The sequence below is a fragment of the Phyllopteryx taeniolatus genome, chromosome 7 (assembly GCF_024500385.1).
Source record: "Phyllopteryx taeniolatus isolate TA_2022b chromosome 7, UOR_Ptae_1.2, whole genome shotgun sequence".
Lineage (NCBI taxonomy): Eukaryota > Metazoa > Chordata > Actinopteri > Syngnathiformes > Syngnathidae > Phyllopteryx > Phyllopteryx taeniolatus.
Window position 1 is genome coordinate 10,447,461 of NC_084508.1, and position 19,837 is coordinate 10,467,297.

The 19,837-nt window shown below is 39.4% G+C and overlaps 1 protein-coding gene and 1 long non-coding RNA gene across 5 annotated transcripts; one reads left to right on the plus strand and one right to left on the minus strand.

Annotated features, from left to right (window-relative positions):
- Nucleotides 1-3,914: 3,914 nt before the first annotated feature.
- Nucleotides 3,915-18,263, minus strand: firrm (fignl1 interacting regulator of recombination and mitosis). Of its 4 annotated transcripts, none has more exons than XM_061779988.1 (25): nt 18,052-18,263; nt 17,735-17,842; nt 16,127-16,166; nt 15,949-16,037; nt 15,758-15,862; nt 15,492-15,632; nt 14,580-14,742; nt 14,405-14,489; nt 13,335-13,473; nt 13,060-13,149; nt 12,901-12,965; nt 12,662-12,810; nt 11,241-11,370; nt 10,874-11,060; nt 10,510-10,592; nt 9,538-9,589; nt 9,035-9,124; nt 7,955-8,140; nt 7,399-7,518; nt 6,823-6,918; nt 6,639-6,752; nt 5,704-5,811; nt 5,535-5,615; nt 5,316-5,462; nt 3,915-4,244 (listed from the first exon to the last, which is right to left on the minus strand). In XM_061779988.1, exons 2-25 carry the CDS (start codon nt 17,828-17,830, stop codon nt 4,011-4,013), a joined length of 2,790 nt encoding a protein of 929 aa, XP_061635972.1. In that variant the 5' UTR covers nt 17,831-17,842; nt 18,052-18,263; the 3' UTR covers nt 3,915-4,010. The 4 variants fall into 4 exon arrangements, with proteins under 4 accessions (XP_061635972.1, XP_061635973.1, XP_061635971.1 ...); XM_061779989.1 differs by having other exon boundaries at nt 15,949-15,986; nt 17,735-17,864; XM_061779987.1 differs by having other exon boundaries at nt 17,735-17,864.
- LOC133481073 (uncharacterized) lies at nt 8,344-11,431 on the plus strand. The gene is made up of 2 exons (XR_009789447.1): nt 8,344-9,088; nt 10,496-11,431. It is a non-coding gene; the product is annotated as an uncharacterized LOC133481073 (long non-coding RNA).
- Nucleotides 18,264-19,837: the final 1,574 nt, after the last annotated feature.

Below are 19,837 nucleotides of genomic sequence, written 5' to 3' on the forward strand. Positions count from 1 at the left end.
GACCCTACTTTGAAACCCTTAACCTGTTTTGAAAACCTACTTTGAAACCCTTTCCCTGTTTTGAAATCCTACTTTGAAACCCTAGTTTAAAACACTACTTCGAAACCCTAACTGCCGTGAAATGCTACTTTAAAACCTTAAGCCTGTTTGGAAACCCTACTTTGAATCCCTTACCCTGTTTTTAAACCCTAATTAGAAACCCAAACCCTGTTTTTAAACCCTACTGGGAAACCCAAACCTAGTTTTGAAACCCTACTTTAAAACCCTAACCCTGTCTTGAAACCCAAACCCTGTCTTTAAACCCTACTTTGAAACCCTGATCCTGTTTTGAAACACTACTTCAAAAACCAACCCTACTTTGAAACCCAAGTCCTGTTTTGAAACCCTAATTTAAAACCTTAAGCCTTTTTTGAAACCATACTTTGAAACCCTAACCCCGTTTTAAAACCCTACATTGAAACTTGAAATGCTACTTTACATTGAAACCCTAGCCCTGTCTTGAAATGCTACTTTAAAACCTTAAGCCTGTTTGGAAACCCTACTTTGAAACTCTTACCTGTTTTTAAACCCTACAGGTAAACCCAAACCCAGTTTTGAAACCCTACTTTGAAACCCTTACCCTGTTTTGAAACTGTACTTTGAAACCCTTACCCTGTTTTGAAACCCTACTTTGAAACCCAATCCCCGTTTCGAAACCCTAACTGTCGTGAATTGCTAGTTTAAAACCTTAAGCCTGTTTGGAAACCCTAACCCTGTCCTGAAACCCTACTTTGAAATCCTATCCCCGTTTTGAAACCCTACTTTGAAACCCTTACCCTGTTTTGAAATCCTACTTTGAAACCCTACCCCTGTCTTGAAACCCTAGTTTGAAACCCTTGCCCTGTCTTGAAACCCTACTTTGAAACCCTAGTCCTGTCTTGAAACACTACTTCGAAACCCTAACCGTCGTGAAATGCTACTTTAAAACCTTAAGCCTGTGTGGAAACCCTACTTTGAATCCCTTACCCTGTTTTTAAACCCTAATTAGAAACCCAAACCCTGTTTTGAAACCCTACTGGGAAACCCAAACCTAGTTTTGAAACCCTACTTTAAAACCCTAACCCTGTCTTTAAACCCTACTTTGAAACCCTGATCCTGTTTTGAAACACTACTTCAAAAACCAACCCTACTTTGAAACCCAAGTCCTGTTTTGAAACCCTAATTTAAAACCTTAAGCCTTTTTTGAAACCATACTTTGAAACCCTAACCCCGTTTTAAAACCCTACATTGAAACTTGAAATGCTACTTTAAAATCTTAAACCTGTTTTGAAACCCTACTTTGAAATTCTAACCCTGTTTTGAAACCCTAACCCCGTTTTAAAAACCTATTTTGAAACCCTACCCCCATTTTAAAACCCTACTTGGAAACCCAAACCCTGTTTTGAAACCCTAGCCCTGTTTTGAAACCCTAATTTGTAATCCAAGTCCTGTTTTGAAACCCTACTTTAAAACCTTAAGCCTGTTTTGAAACCCTAACCCGGTTTTAAAACCCTACTTTGAAACCCTATCCCCGTTTTGAAACCCTACATTGAAACCCTAGCCCTGTCTTGAAATGCTACTTTAAAACCTTAAGCCTGTTTGGAAACCCTACTTTGAAATCCTTACCTGTTTTTAAACCCTACAGGTAAACCCAAACCCTGTTTTGAAACTGTACTTTGAAACCCTACTTTGAAACCCAATCCCCGTTTTGAAACCCTAACTGTCGTGAATTGCTAGTTTAAAACCTTAAGCCTGTTTGGAAACCCTAACCCTGTCCTGAAACCCTACTTTGAAATCCTATCCCCGTTTTGAAACCCTATCTTGAAACCCTACTTTGAAACCCTTACCCTGTTTTGAAATCCTACTTTGAAACCCTACCCCTGTCTTGAAACCCTAGTTTGAAACCCTTGCCCTGTCTTGAAACCCTACTTTGAAACCCTAGTCCTGTCTTGAAACACTACTTCAAAACCCTAACCGTCGTGAAATGCTACTTTAAAACCTTAAGCCTGTTTGGAAACCCTACTTTGAAACCCTTACCCTGTTTTTAAACCCTAATTAGAAACCCAAACCCCGTTTTGAAACCCTACTGGGAAACCCCAACCCTACTTTGAAACCCTAATTTGAAACCCAAGTCCTGTTTTGAAACCCTAATTTAAAACCTTAAGCCTTTTTTGAAACCATACTTTGAAACCCTAACCCTGTTTTGAAACCCTACTTTAAAACCCTAACCCTGTCTTGAAACCCTACTTTGAAACCCTGATCCTGTTTTGAAACAAAACTTCAAAACCCCAACCCTACTTTGAAACCCTAATTTGAAACCCAAGTCCTGTTTTGAAACCCTAATTTAAAACCTTAAGCCTTTTTTGAAACCATACTTTGAAACCCTAACCCCGTTTTAAAACCCTATATTGAAACGTGAAATGCTACTTTAAAATCTTAAGCCTGTTTCGAAACCCTACTTTGAAATTCTAACCCTGTTTTGAAACCCTAACCCCGTTTTAAAACCCTACCCCCATTTTGAAACCCTACCTTGAAACCCTAACCCTGTTTTGAAACCCTAATTTGAAATCCAAGTCCTGTTTTGAAACCCTACTTTAAAACCTTCAGCCTGTTTTGAAACCCTACTTTGAAACCCTAACCCCGTTTTAAAACCCTACTTTGAAACCCTATCCCCGTTTTGAAACCTTACATTGAAACCCTGGCCCTGTTTTGAAACCCTACTTGGAAACCCTAACAGTCATGAAATGCTACTTTAAAACCTTAAGCCTGTTTGGAAAACCTACTTTAAAACCCTAACCGTCATGAAATGCTAACCCCATTTTGAAACCCTACTTTGAAACACAAACAGTGTTTTGAAACCGTAACCCTGTCTTGAAACCCTACTTTGGAACCTTTACCCTGTTTTGAAACCCTATCCCCATTTTGAAACTCTACTTTGAAACCCAAACCGTTTTGAAACCCTAACCCTGTCCTGAAACCCACTTTGAAACCCTAACCGTTTCGAAACCCTACTTTGAAACCCTAACCCCGTTTTGAAACCCTACTTTGAAACCCTAACCCAGTTTCGAAACCTTACTTTGAAACCCTTACCCTGTTTTGAAATCCTACTTTGAAACCCTTACCCTGTTTTGAAATCCTACTTTGAAACCCTTACCCTGTTTTGAAACTGTACTTTGAAACCCTTTGTCTGTTTTGAAAGCCTAATTTGAAACCCAAACCTTGTTTTGAAACCCTAACCCTGTCTCAAAACCCTACTTTGAAACCCTAACCCCATTTTGAAACCCCACTGGGAAACCCAAACTCAGTTTTGAAACCCTAACCCTGTTTTAAAGCTCTACTTTGAAACCGTAACCCTGTTTTGAAACCCAAACCGTTTTGAAACCCTAACCCTGTCCTGAAACCCTAACCCCATTTTGAAACCCAAACCTGATTTTGAAACCCTACTTTGAAATGCTAACACTATCTTGAAACCCTACTTTAAAACCCTAACCTGAAACCCAAACCATCTAGAGACCCAACTTTCAAACCCTAACCCTGTGTTGAAACCAGTTTTAAACCCTAACCATGTCTTGAAACCCTACTTTTAAACCCTAACACTAATTTAAAACCCTAAACCTGCTTTGAAATTCTTATTCATCTTGCCAAATTTCTTTAAAAGGTCTCAGTGCCATGAGTGATGCACTTAAAATGAGTCTTCTTATATAGTTGAAGCGAATTCAAGTTTTGTTTTCAAGCTACTTTCAATTTGTGATAAGACGTGGGGACAGACCAAGCGTAAAGATTTGTGAAAAAAATATTAAATTGACCATATTTAGACATACGAGGTTTCCGCCCAACAACGATGGTAATTACGTAGTCTTATCTTGAGTGTCTGGTGACTGCAAATGAACTACTACTACTACTTCTTCCATTCAAATATTTAATCAATATCAGTCAAGCCTGATACACAATAAAAAATGAGACAGAAATAGTTCTTGCTGTACAAAATATGGTCACATGGGCTTGTTGATGGATGTGGCTGAACTTAAGTCACTCAGAAGCACCTGCAGCTCTTGTAGTCTGGACGCCAGCCACGAAGGAGGACGAGGGGCAGGCGGTGGCTCCTGTGTGTCGGTTTTGGCTGTAACGAGTGCATGGAGGGCTCGAAGTGCGCGTTCGGCTGCCTGCATGTAGCAGCTGTATTCCTCGTCCGCACCGCTCTCCTGCCGGGCTCGTTTGGCTTGCGGCTGAGTGATAAAAGGAGTGGTAAAAAAAATTAAATAAAATGAAAAATTCTATCATAATTTTAAGTAGGCATGCGCAAGTACCAATACTGGCCTTATTTTAAGGTACCGGATACTCGTCAAGGCTGCCCATACTATAGGCACAAAAAAGATTTTTTCTTCTTCTACAGGGTGATTGAAAAGTAACTCCCCATTTTAAAAAACTTATCTTTTATTCATATGCAATTTTAATATTTTTCATGCAATACACTTTGTTCCCATGTTCATTTCTTGTAAGAATTATACTTCAGAAATAAATTACAAGTACTTAAAAATAGGGAGTTACTTTTCAATCACCCTGTAGATTTTCAAGTACTCCTCGCCAGTAGTTGGCGCTACAATGCGAAGCAACCTGTGCGTCAGAAATAAAGGTGCTCACAATTATCTGTCATTGTGTTAATTGAAATTGTATGTATCAAAGGTACGAGTGGGATCAGTATGGAAACAAGTGTTATCAAATATCCCTAATTTTAAAGAAAAATATTGACAAAAATTGCCACCCATTCAAATATGTATATACAGTAGCCCCCTGCTATATTGCATATCACATATTTCATTGTATTATCATAGATTAGTTTCAACAGGGCGGCCGACTGGTTAGAACCGGCGTTCAAATCCCGGCCTCGCCCGTGTGGAGTTTGCATGTTCTCCCCGTGCCTGCGTGGGTTTCCTTCCACATCCCCAAAAAACGCATGGTGGGTTGACTGAAGACTCTAAATTGCCCTTAGGTGTGAATGTGTGCGCGAATGGGTGTTTGTTTATATGTGCCCTGCGATTGGCTGGCGACCAGTACAGAGGGTACTCCGCCTCTCGCCCAAAGATACCTGGGATAGGCCCCAGCACGCCCGCGATCCTTGTGGGGATAAAGCGCAGTACAGAAAATGGATGGATAGTTTCAACAGCCAAAATGACAAACTAAAAATAAAAACTGAATGGCCCAAAACGTCCCTAGGATATGCTAAGTGTAAACTATTTTTTTCTAAAATGTAAAACCCATCACATTTCTAATCTAATAACAGCAAGCATGCTACTAACCTCTGAATGAGTCACAGATTGAGCAGAAAGTTCCGTGGAAACCTGGTTTGAGGTCTCCAACTTGTGGTAATGTTGCTCTAAAACAGTTTTCTCTGCTTCAATTCTTTCTAGCCGTGACTCCTCGACTCCTTCCGGTGTGTTGACTGTCTATAACAGAACACGGACATGTTCACGTCCAGCCATCTGACACATTCGCTGACAAATGTTGAATTTTCTTACCTTGCTCAGAAAATTCACCACCTTGCTTTTGGTTTCTTCCACACACAAACTGTAGGAAATGACTTCTTCGTGGTTTGTCACCTTCAACGTTAATAGGTTATGATGGTTATGTTAAAATAGGGCGACTCGTAACATCAGGGCTTTAGTATTAATGGACCTCTTGCTGTACCTCGGCAAAATGAGCAAAAGCCTCCAAAGCGTGCTGATGGAGCAACCAAGAGGAACTTTCTGCTAACAATGTTCCAAACAGGCTGCCCAACCTGGGCACAATATCACTCTGGAGGCGACAGAAAAGTAGAACTCAGTAAGACAACTTCAACTAACATTACTTTCTGATTGGTTTGTGTCTAATCCAGTGCTACGATTGGCTGAAGTCAAATCCAGTGCAGCAATTGGCTAGTGTCAAATGCAGTGTTGTCATCGGTTGTGAGTGGCTATAGCCAAACGCAGTATTATGATTGACTAGCGTCAAATCCAGTATAGCGGTTAGGTGGAGTCAAGTCCAGTGTAACAATTGGCTAGTATCAAATCCGGCACAGTGGTTTGGCACACTAGCCAATCGCTAAACTAGATTAGACTCCAGCCAATCACTGCACTGATTCGATACTAGCCAAATTCAGTGTAGTGCTACTGTCAAATCGAGCGGCGGTTGCCTACTGTGTTAAGATTGACTGGAATCAATTCCAGTGGAGCAATTGGCTAGAATCAAATCTAGTGTTTTGCTTGGCATACTAGCCAATCAGTAAACTGAATTTGGCACTAGCCAACTGCAATATTGGATGGGACTCCAGCCAATCACAAGACACTAACCAAACACTGGATTTGACTTTAGCCAATTGCTACACTGAGTTTGACTAGAGCCAATCACAACACTAGGTTTGGCGAGAGTAAAATTTAAGCATTGCAACTAAATTCATGTCAAATCAAAACCATTGTGATTGGCTGATGTCAAACCCAGTGCAGTGATTAGTATAGCGACAAGTGTCACTTCAGTGTTTCAATTGCCTGGAGTCAAATCCAGGGCTGTGATTGGGTCATGTCAAATCCAGGGATTCAATTGGCTATTGTCACAGTGTCAGTGTTGTGATTGGTTGGCGTCAGTACCCGGCTGTCAGGAGGGATGAAGACCTTCCCCAGTGATGAAAGGAACTCCAGAGCGGCCAGGAGCAGCTCATCTGCACACTTTTGAGACATTACAGCGTCCACACACACCAGCGCCTGGGACACACACACACACACAAACAACATAACACAAACAATCGCCTCAATGTGCTCAAAGTAAACACACCTGAATGATGACTTGCATTTCCATGTTTTTCACTAAAACTGCTGTTAATGACAAGAGGAGCTGCAGAGTAGAGTGCAGCACATGATGGATCTGCACCTGCGCAATACAGAGAGAAAAGTTATGTAATCACATGCTGCATATCCACTACGTATAAATACTTCCAAATAAAGTGGATCGACCTATACTTGCAGTTCGGCACCCACGGATTCACCTATTCACATTTTTATTTTTTTTTATTTTTTGGGGGAACCAACCCTAAAATTGCTTAATGGCATTTTATCCCTGCTTATTAAATTTTCAATTCATTATTAAATTTTGGGGGTTTGAAAAATTAAATATATATTTTTTTCTCAATGGGATTATAATGGGCATTAATTATCCAAGGATTTTCACTGTCCGGCGACTAGAGGGTGTCCACTGTATAGTTTACGGGTGAGTTTTCAGGATGAACATAAAATGCACTTTAAACTTTACAGACCGTAGACTTCTTTCGAACTTCTCTAAAATGAATGGGGTGAACAGTTGGACATGTGCAAAGGCCAATAACATTTTGTGAGTAGTGTATGTGTGTCTCACCTGATGTGGTGCCATTCTCTGCCACAGTTCTGTGACTATCCTTGATGCAGACGATGCACACTGTGTTTCGAGAGGTGACTTCCCTTGAACCACCACCAGGAGGCATTGTAGCACCGCATTCTGGAAACCAACACCAGTACCATAATTCAGTAATTCCCAACCAGTGTGCCGTGAGAACTCTTCAGGTGTGCCGCGGGAAATTATCAAAATTCACTTAATTGGTCAGAAAATTATTATTTACGAAAAATAGTGGATCCATGTTCATCTATCCATGCCAGCGACGTAGAGTGACAGACAGAACAAATAAATGCTCTTCTATTAGATGGCAAAAGTACATAATTGGCAGGTGTATCCATTTTTTGTAGCATTTTACTTTGTAGGTGTGACGTGAGATTTTTCAAGTATAAAATATCTGCCTTGGCCCAATAAAGGTTGAAAATCACTGCCATAATTGTACAACATCACTGTGGAATGACTAAGAGTTTTCTGTTGTAGTATCCAGACGTTAGACTCTCATTTCGTGTGTCTCCTTTGGGTCAAATATTAGAGTCCTCACCACTTTGCACACTTGGCCCAGTTTGTAGCCTCCACTCTGCCAGTCAGTCAAAACTGTTTGACCTAAGGTGATGACGTCCGACACCACGCGTTGAGAGGCATCATTCGAAAGAGCTCTGAGGAGGACGTGACGCCATATTGGGAGATTTTCAGCCTCGGATGGAGGGAAACGTGCCAGTAAATCCATCTAGGTAAAAACAATATATTAGATACAGTATGATCACGTCCACAGACATAGTTCATAATTCACTGTCGCCGCCAAAACCAGCACTATCCATTGTGAAGAAGTACAAACAGTACAATCACGTGTGTTTGGGCAGTGTTTGACTCCAATGTGCAATCAAGTAAAAACACTGACAACATTGTTAAGCAAGCAAACCAGAGAATGCATTTTGCTGAGGAAACTCTTTCAGTGTCCACAGAAATATTTTATGAACCTGTTAGCAAAGTTTTATTGAGAGAAACCACAATTTGAGTGCAACAGTTGGATTAAGCGTGGGTCAATTTGTCATACTTGCACCCCACTGTGCAGGCATGACCAATCGAAATACACTTAATTCAACTGTTACACAAGTAATGTGTTTTGTTAGCATTTTTGTTAGTTTTAATTTGTTAAACAGCAGCCCCCGGCATGCTGATGGTTAGGTACCCATGGCTTCACCCATTCACAGAATTTATTTCCCGTGTTTTCTTTTTGGAGTGGTAACAATTCCCCAAAACACTTGTTTTCAGTTTATCCCTGCTTATTAAAGAATTTGGGGGGTTTAAATCCCCCCCAATTCAATTCTAATGGCCATCATTTATCCAAGGATTTTCGCTATTTGCGGTCTGGCCCCGGTCCCTATCCCCAGTGAATAGCGAGGGTTAATTGTACATATTTGATACTACTTTATTGTCACGTGTATACAATTAGTCAAGGAGTGAGAGGCACTTTACCATTTGAAAGTGTGTCTTGTGTTTAAATAAAGAATCACTTGAAGTAAGTCACACTATTGAAAATGCAGTTTTTGCCCCACAAACAGAGGTATGGACCGTACTGTGGGTTACCTGTCCCGTCCCACCCCACTTGGATACCGCTAACCTGATGGCTGGGCGTCATGAGGAAAAGCATGCGTCTGAGCAGCAGGCCCAGGTGGTACGTCTGGTAGCACTCGGCCGAGCAGGTTTTCACCTGAGGAGGCAGAAATAGAGGGGAGGGCGCTCATGGTTTCAAATCACCAGGCCGAGATCGGATGGAAATGTGTGAGATGTGCCCTCAATTTGACGGATTATGGAAAAGGTGTTTCAACGGCATCAATTGTCACCTCGGTCGGGGTGCCACCCCGTGCTGATCCATAATCCCAATGAGAGATTATGGATTTAGTGTTATTTTAGCATCCATATGATTTTCCAGACATCATAGCATTACACAAGAGTGTAAGGCTACTCGACAAATGATAAACTTTATAACAAGATGACGTTTTCAGACGTCAAAGGTTTAAACAAGTGTGCAATGCTGTTTGCTTCTCTGATTGTTGAGGAACTCTTGAACAACCCCCAAATTGCATTGGGTGGAGGGGGGCGGGGGCCGTAGAGAATACTCACCAAGTGAGCGATGAGGAGGACATGATGGAGACAAAGTTCTGCTGTTCCGTACCTAACAAAAGCAGAGAAATAAATAATATAAACAAACTACTGCAGCTAAGGAAGAGAAAAGGGTAAAGAGAAAACACGCAATTGAAGCCCCCCTAATAAAGTTTATAATAGGCTATATTAAAAAATTCAACTGTAAATATGCCACAAACTATGATCCCCAAATCCTTTAATATGATTTCAAACTAATTTTACAACAAGGCTTACAGATTATTTGATTTTGAAAAATTCCCCTATATACATGCACATGCGGTAAAGACATTCCGTAACTTCCATCAACAACCCAGGCTAAATTTAGCTCCTCCCAGACATACTGTTCAAAATGTGTATCTCAGTCGAGACGCATCACTTCAACGTACTTTCTTGGCATCAATTTTCTATTTTACAGGGTTTTAGCGCCATGTTGTGGCATTTTAGGGCATTTCAGAAAAAGTAACAAATGTGAATACCGTAGGTACATTTTTGAGCAAGTAGCTGAGGAGAGGTTACACAGAAAAAAAACATGAAACCCTGAATTTGTGAAAAGTGAACCACAAATATGTAGAAATTACTGTACCTAAAAGAAAAATAGCCTAATTTTATGGACAAATTTGCTGTGGTCACATGATTGTTGGTGCTAAGCTGGACTCTTGTAATGGGGACTGAATGGTAACAAATCATTTGCCTAATAGCATACATGCCAGTCATATTTGAATGTTTTCGGAAAACAAGAAAAAAACACTTTTGACTGCACATTGGTATTTTTTTTAAAATTGATATTGTAACAGTAAATTGAAACCGACTTGGGCAATAATGCAATGAGGCTAACAATAAGAAGAACAGATATATTTTTTGTCTCTGATCTCTTATGAGGTTTCGTTCTAACCACTTCACATGTAATCTTAAATGAGTATTGCTGGTTATAACTCAGGAAGTCTCCCTCACCGCGCCGTGAAGCACCACACGTCTGCGGCCAACAGTGCAGTCTGTGTGTCAGCCTGCAGCGTGGCCTCCACCAAGCACAGCTCCTGCCAGAAAGAAAAAAAGAACAATATTTTTTCAAAAAAGGGTGGCTTTGGAGTGAAAACAGAAGTAGAAAATGTTATCAAGAAATGAAACGAAAGCATTAAAAAATTAAAGTGCAAGTGTCGCTTGTATTGAATGAGAGGAAATCCCTCGGCAAACACGGGCGAGAGCCCAAAAGTGATTAAGAGTCTGGATAAAATAAACTCCAGATTTCACAGCAAACTGACGAAGTGAAATGTTATACAATGTTTACAAAGTAGAGTTATTTATGTGTAGAACTCACCAGAACAGGGAAGTATTGTGGAGGAAGCACAGCTACGCTGGCGCAGAGGTGCACACACACGTGATGGTGCAGAGACACCTGACCTTGGGCCTGTCCTTTGATCATCACCCCTGGCAACAACACCGGCAGCTTCCGCTCAGCATAACAATGGCGAAAGCTACGGAGCACTGCCCGGTAGAGAGGAAGCCTGGAGACAGAGGTCCTAATAGTTTAATGAGACTTTTTTTTTTTTTTTTTTTTTTACATAACACCCTGTGCAATATACAGCTTGAATAATCATCATTTTACAAAGGTAATATAACATATTGCCCAGTCACCAGTTTAAAACTGCCCGCAAAGAGAAATAAACTGCACGAAGCAACTTTACCTGGGTGTTTCCTCTGAAAACTGACTCCCAGATTGCCAAAGCTGCAGCACCTCCTCAGGCTGGGAGGCCAACTGCTCCAGCACATTAGCCAGCAAAAGACACTGAGGAAGCTCATGCTGCGGACTCAATCCTGTGTATAACAGCAAATATTTTCATAAATGTAAACAATAAATATGCTGTGGTGCACTGTATTTTTATTGTTGTGGTTATAATTTGTTACATTTGTACCATTTTGGCTAAGTTAGTTAACCAAAATATTCAAGACAACTAGAAACTACTCCTAAAAAGGCATGACAGGAGATAACCATAACACAGGACACCATGATTAAGTCAATGAATAGGGTGCATGCGCTTCTGATGTCCTGCTCGAATTATGTATAATAATAATAATTTATCAACCTATATTTTAGAATTTTATAATGTAAATATTTAAATTTTGAATAAAATCATAATCAAAATGGATATATATTTTAAAGTATTTATTATTTTATATTTAAAACTATTACTCAAATGAATTTTGGGGTATTATTTACACTTTAAAAATGTATAATAAAAATGTCAGTGTATTTTAAAATGTATTTTTTCCTTTATATTTCAATTTATTATTATATTTGCATTTAAATTAAATCTTGGTATTTCCAATACATATTTAAATTGTGTATTTTATTTGTAATACAGTGGTGTGAAAAACTGTTTGCCCGCTTCCTGATTTCTTTTTTTTGCATGTTTGTCACACTTAAATGTTTCCCATTATCAAACAAATTTAAATATTCCTCAAAGACAACACAAAATGCAATTTTTAAATGAAAATGTAAGTTCACTTTCACACCACTGTAAATTTACTTTTTAAAAATGTACTAATTTGCAATAAAAAAATATTCATTAATTTACATTGTTTTTTTTAAATGTCTATTTTGGTGTTGGGTGTTTCAAATGAAAAATAAAATGGCTACAATAGACAAATGCTTTTGGAAACTGTATCAAAGCAAATTATCAGGAGTGCCTTGGGAAAATTATCCAATAACACATCATTTGTCCGAAAATGATTTATTAATTACAAATATATCTTTGCTCATCTATCTATGACAGAACAATTAAATGCTTATCCATTAGATGAAATGAATGAATGAAGGAATGAAATTAATAAACCTGTGTACCCACCTGTTGCCCTTCATTTAACAGAGTAGGACATGACTTCCTAACTTTGTGTTCAATTAAACAGGGCCAGATTTCACACTGAGTAAATCTGAGTGTAAACTAATTCTATAGTCTTATTTTTTTGTGACATTTTTGTTTGGTGATGTGCTGTGGGATATTTCTAATGAAAAATGGATTGCCTTGGAATCCCATCATGTCCATTGCTCATGCAAACAAACAAAAAAAGCACAAATTGAATTTGTGAATTTGGAGAATAAACTCACGCAGGTCCTCCTGCAGGACAACTTCAGCAAAAGGCCTGAGAGGTAATAGCTGAAAAAGAAGCGCATCCATGGGAACAACGGCCGCCGCGTTCAGATCCTCGGAAAGAGACGGGGGTAACGCTGGCGCAAACAAACTGGGAGGGAATTTACTGAAAGACAGGGACACATTTCCACATTGCTACACACATTTAAAGACAAATAATACGTGGTTGTCACAATGTAAACCAGATCACATGTACCTGAGAATCTGGAGGTACATTTGATGAAAGCTTCTGCAAGATCTTGTTAAGAAAGCCTTGAATTCCTATTGAAAAGTGTCAGCGCTAGAGTGTGAATGTTGCACTGTATTTTAAAACTAGTTGAAGATGATTACAATAAAAGATGCTGTTTTTCCTGACCTTTACATAATGAACCAAAGTGTTGGCAAAAAATCGACACATCTTTGCAGTTTTCTGGAACAGCTTGTGTTCTGGGCTCTGCGTTGCCTCCTAGCAAAACAGTCAAAAGTGCACAAAGGCAAACAAGCTGGTAAAGAGCTACTTGAGACCTTTGACCTGAAAACATCTTCTCCAATACAAAATACATCAACCGAGGGGTTTACCACAGGAAGTGATGGTCATTATTCTATAAGTGGGATACAGTTGTGCTGATGTGCAAGCATGCAACCACAGACCTGCAGACCAGCGAGGTTTATCTGCTCTGCCAGATCCACGGCATTGTGGAAGGAAGCCAACAAGTTGCCACACAGGCTGGAGCTGATGTCGCCATGACGCAGATCCTCCTCCACCAGCGACTGGTACTTGAGACTCTGTCTGAGCATGGTAATGAAGCTTTAGAATAAGACACTACGCAGCCAGGTTAGACTTAAAAAGTAGCCTCAGCATGGCAGTTTGAACATGGCATATTGCATTTCTAATGCCCGGCTTAAATTAGTTATTTTTTTCAAAATAGTAAAGGGGCTTTGAAGCACTTTGTAACCTAAAGGTACTCAAAGCACTGTCACAGTTTTCTCGTTCACCCACTGATGACACAGCATCAGGAGCAACTGAGAATTCAGCATCTTGCTCAAGGACACTTAGACATGGTCACAAGGGCCGAAGGTTGAACTCACAACCTTCGGGTTGAGAGACGACCACTCTACCACCTGAGCTATTCCGCCCTCAAATGACACTAATGTCTGTTATTTTATTTTAACATTATTTCAATTTACAATATTTACAATAAAAAAGATCTACCTGCTTTTTTTGTTATTGTTATTACATAATTAAATGTGTTTACATCAAATGTAAATGTTCTACTGTTTATATTTATAAATAAAAACATTAAAATGTATTTTATTTTGATGAATTATTTTCTATGTAAATATTTCTGTCAAATTATAGTTTTGTCTTATTTACATTTACAACAAAAAATACTTAAAATGTATATTTAACCAAGATCTTATTTGCTCTCATTTCATACGTTTTGTTATATTTACAATTTACATTGTATCACATAATTACAATTACAATATTTAAAAAACTAATTAAAATGTATATTCTCAAATACTTTATTATTATTATTTGTATTATTTTTTAAATGTATTACTGTATGTTATTTCTAAATTATATTTTGGCGTTTACAATTACTATATTTATAATAAAATGAATATTATATGCATATTCTAATACTTGTATTCCCTTTTTTGTATTTACAACTGTTAATTCTGTTTGTGATTTATGCATTTCTGAGTGTGGCACTGACTTGATGAGGAACTTCCACGTGTTTGCATGCAGCGCCATGTCCAGGTTAGAGATGACCGAGCAAATGTCCAGGAGGCTATGAATTACTGAGGCAGATTATGGGGAAAACAAGTTACATTCATTTGAAAGGCAAATAAGACAGATAATGGGAATAGTGCAGAGGAGGTCGGTACAACCTATGACAACGTCAGAGACGTCCTCTTCAGAAGAACTGCCATCAAGGGAGAGCCTGTCCAGCAGCTCCAAGAGGGCCTTGTGGAGGGCATAGGCCTCCTTGAAGAGGCTCTGCAGCAGGTCAGCCACCAGGGAAAGACGGCCACAGTAGAACACCTCACTCTCCTGTCGACGATATGCCAAGAAATATGCAATATTATTCCTTTTAAGGGGACACAATGACTACTGGTCTAATGTACAGGAGCAGCAATTTCATCGATTTATCGACAAGAATTCGACGATCAAATTTAACGACAACTATTTTGACGATCGTTTAGAAACTTTGCATGACTTAAAATTGTCCAAAATCTTGGAACTTCAGCCTCTCAACAGTAGATATTCTCAGATTTTTGTAGTCCTCCATGAAAGCAGACTGATCATCTTTGTGTTTAATAAAAATAAGACATTTGAAAATATCAGCTTTTGCTTTAGAAAACAATGATAAAAATGTTTGCCTATTTCTTGATGGATGTTATGGACCAAACCATCGACTGAACCATAATCAATTGATGTTTGTACATTTTCTGCACTGTTAATTTGAAATGTCCTGTTTTTGACTAAACGGACGGAAATTTTAAAATGTTCATTTTTTTAAATCCGATTCATTGAAAAAGTAATCGATAGATTACTGGGATTATTAACATAATTGTTCGTTACATCCTGTCTAATGCAAATGTGCCACTGACAGTAGTATGGCTTTACGTTACTGTGACAACTACTGAAGTCAGTTATTAACTTTAAGTCACAAGTCTTTTGAACTATGAGCCACCGCTTGTTTGACTTATTTTGCTTAGTGTAGCGAGCAAAAACTTTTGTTGCATGCGAGCTTCAGTATGCTGCCGCTCAAGTGAAGTAGTACAATTGAAAATGCTAACCTTACAGTGCTGAAAAGTGTCTCGCAGCACCTTCAGGATGCACGTCGGTAAGGTGCGGATAGACACAAGATCCGGAACCTCATCATAAGTGCCGACGTGACGCACGCATGCAGACATTGCATCAATTATCTGCATCAGTGACTAAAAAAGAAGCGATATCAATATGGAGTACCGAAATAGACTTTTTATAGTTTTTTTTTTTTTATTACAAATGCATAAACACTGTGACTGAATAAATATTATTAAAAAAAGATGCAGAACTCTACCTTCAAAATGTTCCTCAGTAGGGAACACAGTTCTGTGTTTTGACTGGACAAGCCTCCAACTTGGATCGAAAGTTCTTTCATCATACTGTCAAACATAGTCACCGCCTGGAGATATGGTAAAGAACAGGCAACCACATTTATAACTTTACAGTACATATTTTATACAGTGACACCAAACGTATGCCGCTTACCTTTGGTAAGATCTTGGAGAAGCATTCATTTTCCAGGTCTGAAAGAGCAACGTGAGGGAGGAACATGTCTGTTATTATCTTCAGTACACCTGTAGCAAAGTTGGCAGGAAAAAAAAATCCACATTGCTAAAATTGCTCAAATACAATTAAATATTGATAAAAATAGAACTAAACGTACGTATATGGTCATCCCAGCCCTCAGACTTGTGATGTAAAGAGTACGTGCAGTTAAAGAAAATCGCAGAAGAGAAACCGCAAGTCATCAACTCTGAACGAAAATCAGTAAAACTTCATAATGGTGTACTGTAATGATGAACTTTGTGGTAATTTGCTCATGTGCTCTATTGATGCTTTAAAATGTTAATCGGCTCACATCAATAGACCCTTCGAAGTAGTCACAAAACTGATTACGAATGAGTAAGCCATTTATCAGGTCCCCCCAAAAATCTGACTTTTTCTGGTAGGTGTATGAAAGACTACGTCACAACAGTAAAATAATGAGTAATTGACGCCCCTCATCCCCTAAATAATGTTCAGTTGTCTATAGTAATACTGTAAGTGTAGCACAAACTATGATCCCAAAATGCTTTATCATTTGAATCTCATCTTACAACATAAGCCTTAGTAATAAATTGCTCACAGGTGGTTTCATTTTGATGAAACGCATTGGAAGTGCGCGAGTACTAGGGGTTGCACAGACTAGTCGACTGTATGACTCCTCAATGACATTTAGCGCGCGACATCATCCAGTCGCTAATCATGTGTTTTGGGTTTGAGGCGGGAGAGCCGCTTGCAGCGACAGACAAGTGCACTGAATGAAATTAGTCCCTCACCCTAATTCATTTAAAGTCTATTCTATTTCAGAAGGTATGGTAAGTGAGGGAGAACCGCGAAAGGGGGAAAAAGCCAGGCTTGAGGAAGATTTGGCACCATTTGTTGGCCCGCACTATTGAGTGTAAGGAGAGTGGGGAATTACTCCACCGCACCCAAAGAGGTCAGTGATTATTTGCAAACGGCGCAAATTCCCATCATGCAGAACTCGCTGCTGTGCTGGGGCCAGAACGAGGACAGGTTTCCCCGTTTGGCCAGTTGGCTGGAAATACCATTACATGACATCGGCCAAGCCTTAAAGCAGCCTATGCCAATGCACTTGTGTTCTATGGTATATTCTGTGTATTTTTTTTACAATTATAGTACTGTAATGAAAACATTTCATTGATGTCATGAGCAATTACTCGACATCGACTCGATTTTCATCACATTCATGCTGACTTAAAAAAGTCTCGTTCCACCAATAACGTGCACATGCCTATATGGTGAAGACTCCCTATAATTTCCACTAACAAGCCTGGTTACATTTAGCAACTCTCCGACATACAATGTTCTTAATCTATCAGTCGAGATTGACGAGATGTATCGCTTCCAAAAATAAAAAATAAAAAAATAAAAAAGACTTCCCTGACACCAATTACTACTTTTCTTTTAGCCAAGGGTTTGGTGACATATTGTGGATTCTTAAGCATTGCAGAAACAACACAAAAACACATGATTAGGTAAGTTTTTCAGCAAACAGCTGAGCTTAGGTTCCACAGAAAAAAAATGTTAAAACTTTTTCGCATGCTGACGTGTGTCACTGATTTAACTGTCTTTAAGCTGCCTTGTTTGGATCACTCTTGTAAAAGAGGTTTAAATGGCAATGATGCTCATATGGTCAGATAAAGGATGTGGTTGCTATCTTCGAATGTGAATGTGAATTTTTATGACGAGAGGGGATCAAGGAGGATATGGTAAGTTTGGGCAAGACAGCCTTGAGCTCCTCGCGGCAGGTTTCCTGGCTCCACTGCACCACCTCGTCCAGGAGAGAAGTGTTGGTCTGGGACATGATGACGCCAGTCTGCCTGAACAGATTGGACAAGCTGTCCGACAACACGGTCAACAACATGTGAGTCACTTTAAAAGTGACTCAGCTCGTAAAGTTCGCCCAACAAACATTTGTACTTTCAATGAAAAGTTTCAATGGGGAATTACGTGGTTACGCTACTTCCAATTGTTTTTAACGTAGCACGTTAGCATAGCATCGGTACCATTATTATAGTTACTTACAGCTTTATTGGCGAACTTCCGAAGTCACTTCCATGTGTCGCGTCAGTCGCGTCACTAATTCGGCGAAGTGGGTTCACCTCGAGTCGACAACTACATGTTTAATGCCTTTCCCAAACGTAAAAGTTGTCAAGTAGTGTTAGCCATTTTCATGTCTCGCGCGGCAGTGTTCGAAACGGATGTGACGTCACGTCGCCCGCCGCTTCTCTGGAATTTGATCAGATCGCAGTTTATTTTCTTATCGTCTTTATTTAGTTTGGAAATCTTGTTGGGTGCAATTATAAGTTACCCTGTTGAGAATGTAATAGCAGTGTAATGATTTCAATTACTTTCTCAACGAAATATAACGAATGACATTTGATTATTTTTCTTAATTTTGAATGAATGCATCAACAGGGGCCTTGGATGTTTCCTCTAAAAAAAAACAAAAAACGGATTAAAAGCAAATAACTGTTAGAGATACTATGAGTAATACTGTTTGCCTTCACTCTGATCACTCATCTGGTTCTGGGCATATTATTATTATTATTATATTACAATTAGTTATAATTGAATTAATAATCAATTTAATGATTAGTATAATGATCATTAGTCCATACACTTGCCTAGAATTGTGTTTTCTCATATCCATCCAATATTTGTAAAGTATGAGGTGTGTCAAAAAAAAAAGCTTCAGACACACATCAATAAGCTTCATATAGCAAAGGGAATTGAAGAAATTAAACATTTTTAGGTCACATAATTTAACTGTCAACAGTCACACTATATTTCTATTGGGGAAAAAAAAAAATCAAACATTGTAATAGTCCACGGGCCCCACTACAACATACAATACAATAATTTGGAAGCTTCATGTGGAGTTTGCTGTGTGGGAGCTGATGGGCTCAGTGTGCGGGAAAGCTATTGTTTCTCTAGTGATGTATTTAAATGTAGTGTAAACAATCACAACTTCACTGCGCTGTGTTTCCCGGCAGAGCACCGGAGGTGTCTGCTGCTGTCGGCCAACGAAGGAATTGACTTCTATTTTGGGAAACTTAAAGTGAGCCTCCAAATGATGAGATCCACAAGCACCTTTTGACATTTTCCGTGACATCTGTGAAGACGTGTTTTGTCACGATTTTGAAGCCTCGTTTTATCACACAAGGTGATTTGTTTTAATCATAAAAATATTGGCAGGGTTGTTAACAACACTCTTCTTTGAGGTGTGCCAAATTTAGAAGACCGTTTTAAATAACCATGATATCTTTTATTTAAGCTCGGGACACTAGGAAATCGCCTGGGTTGCCTGCCCTGCTGTGGCGTCTTAGGCTATGAGAATACAGGTACAGTACTGCTTAGAGATATGTGTACCTTGACTTAAAAGTTTTTGAGATGTGTGCCATCCCTTGGCCGATCAATTGAGATACGGGCAAAATTTTAAGATACAAGTGCGCTTCAGAACCCTCGCCGCTAGATGACGGCCGCAAGCTTAACAGCAGCCATGATCAGAATCAGAATCGGAATCATCTTTATTTTGCCAAATATGTCCCAAAAACAGTGCGGCACGGTGACGAACTGGTTAGAGCGTCAGCCTCACAGTTCTGAGGACCCGGGTTCAATCCCCGGCCCCTCCTGTGTGGAGTTTGCATGTTCTCCCCGTGCCTGCGTGGGTTTTTTCCGGGTACTCCGGTTTCCTCCCACATCCCAAAAACATGCATGAATTGGAGACTCTAAATTGCCCGTAGGCATGACTGTGAGTGCGAATGGTTGTTTGTTCCTATGTGCCCTGCGATTGGCTGGCAACCAGTTC

Excerpts from the sequence above, each read along its gene's own strand:
- firrm (XM_061779988.1), bottom strand. The coding sequence starts at position 17,830 with ATGTCCCAGACCAACACTTCTCTCCTGGACGAGGTGGTGCAGTGGAGC. Across the intron at positions 10,593-10,873 it reads CACAATACTTCCCTGTTCTG|GAGCTGTGCTTGGTGGAGGC; the intron begins GTGAGTTCTACA and ends TCTTTCTGGCAG. Across the intron at positions 9,125-9,537 it reads TCCTCCTCATCGCTCACTTG|GTGAAAACCTGCTCGGCCGA; the intron begins GTGAGTATTCTC and ends CTGCCTCCTCAG.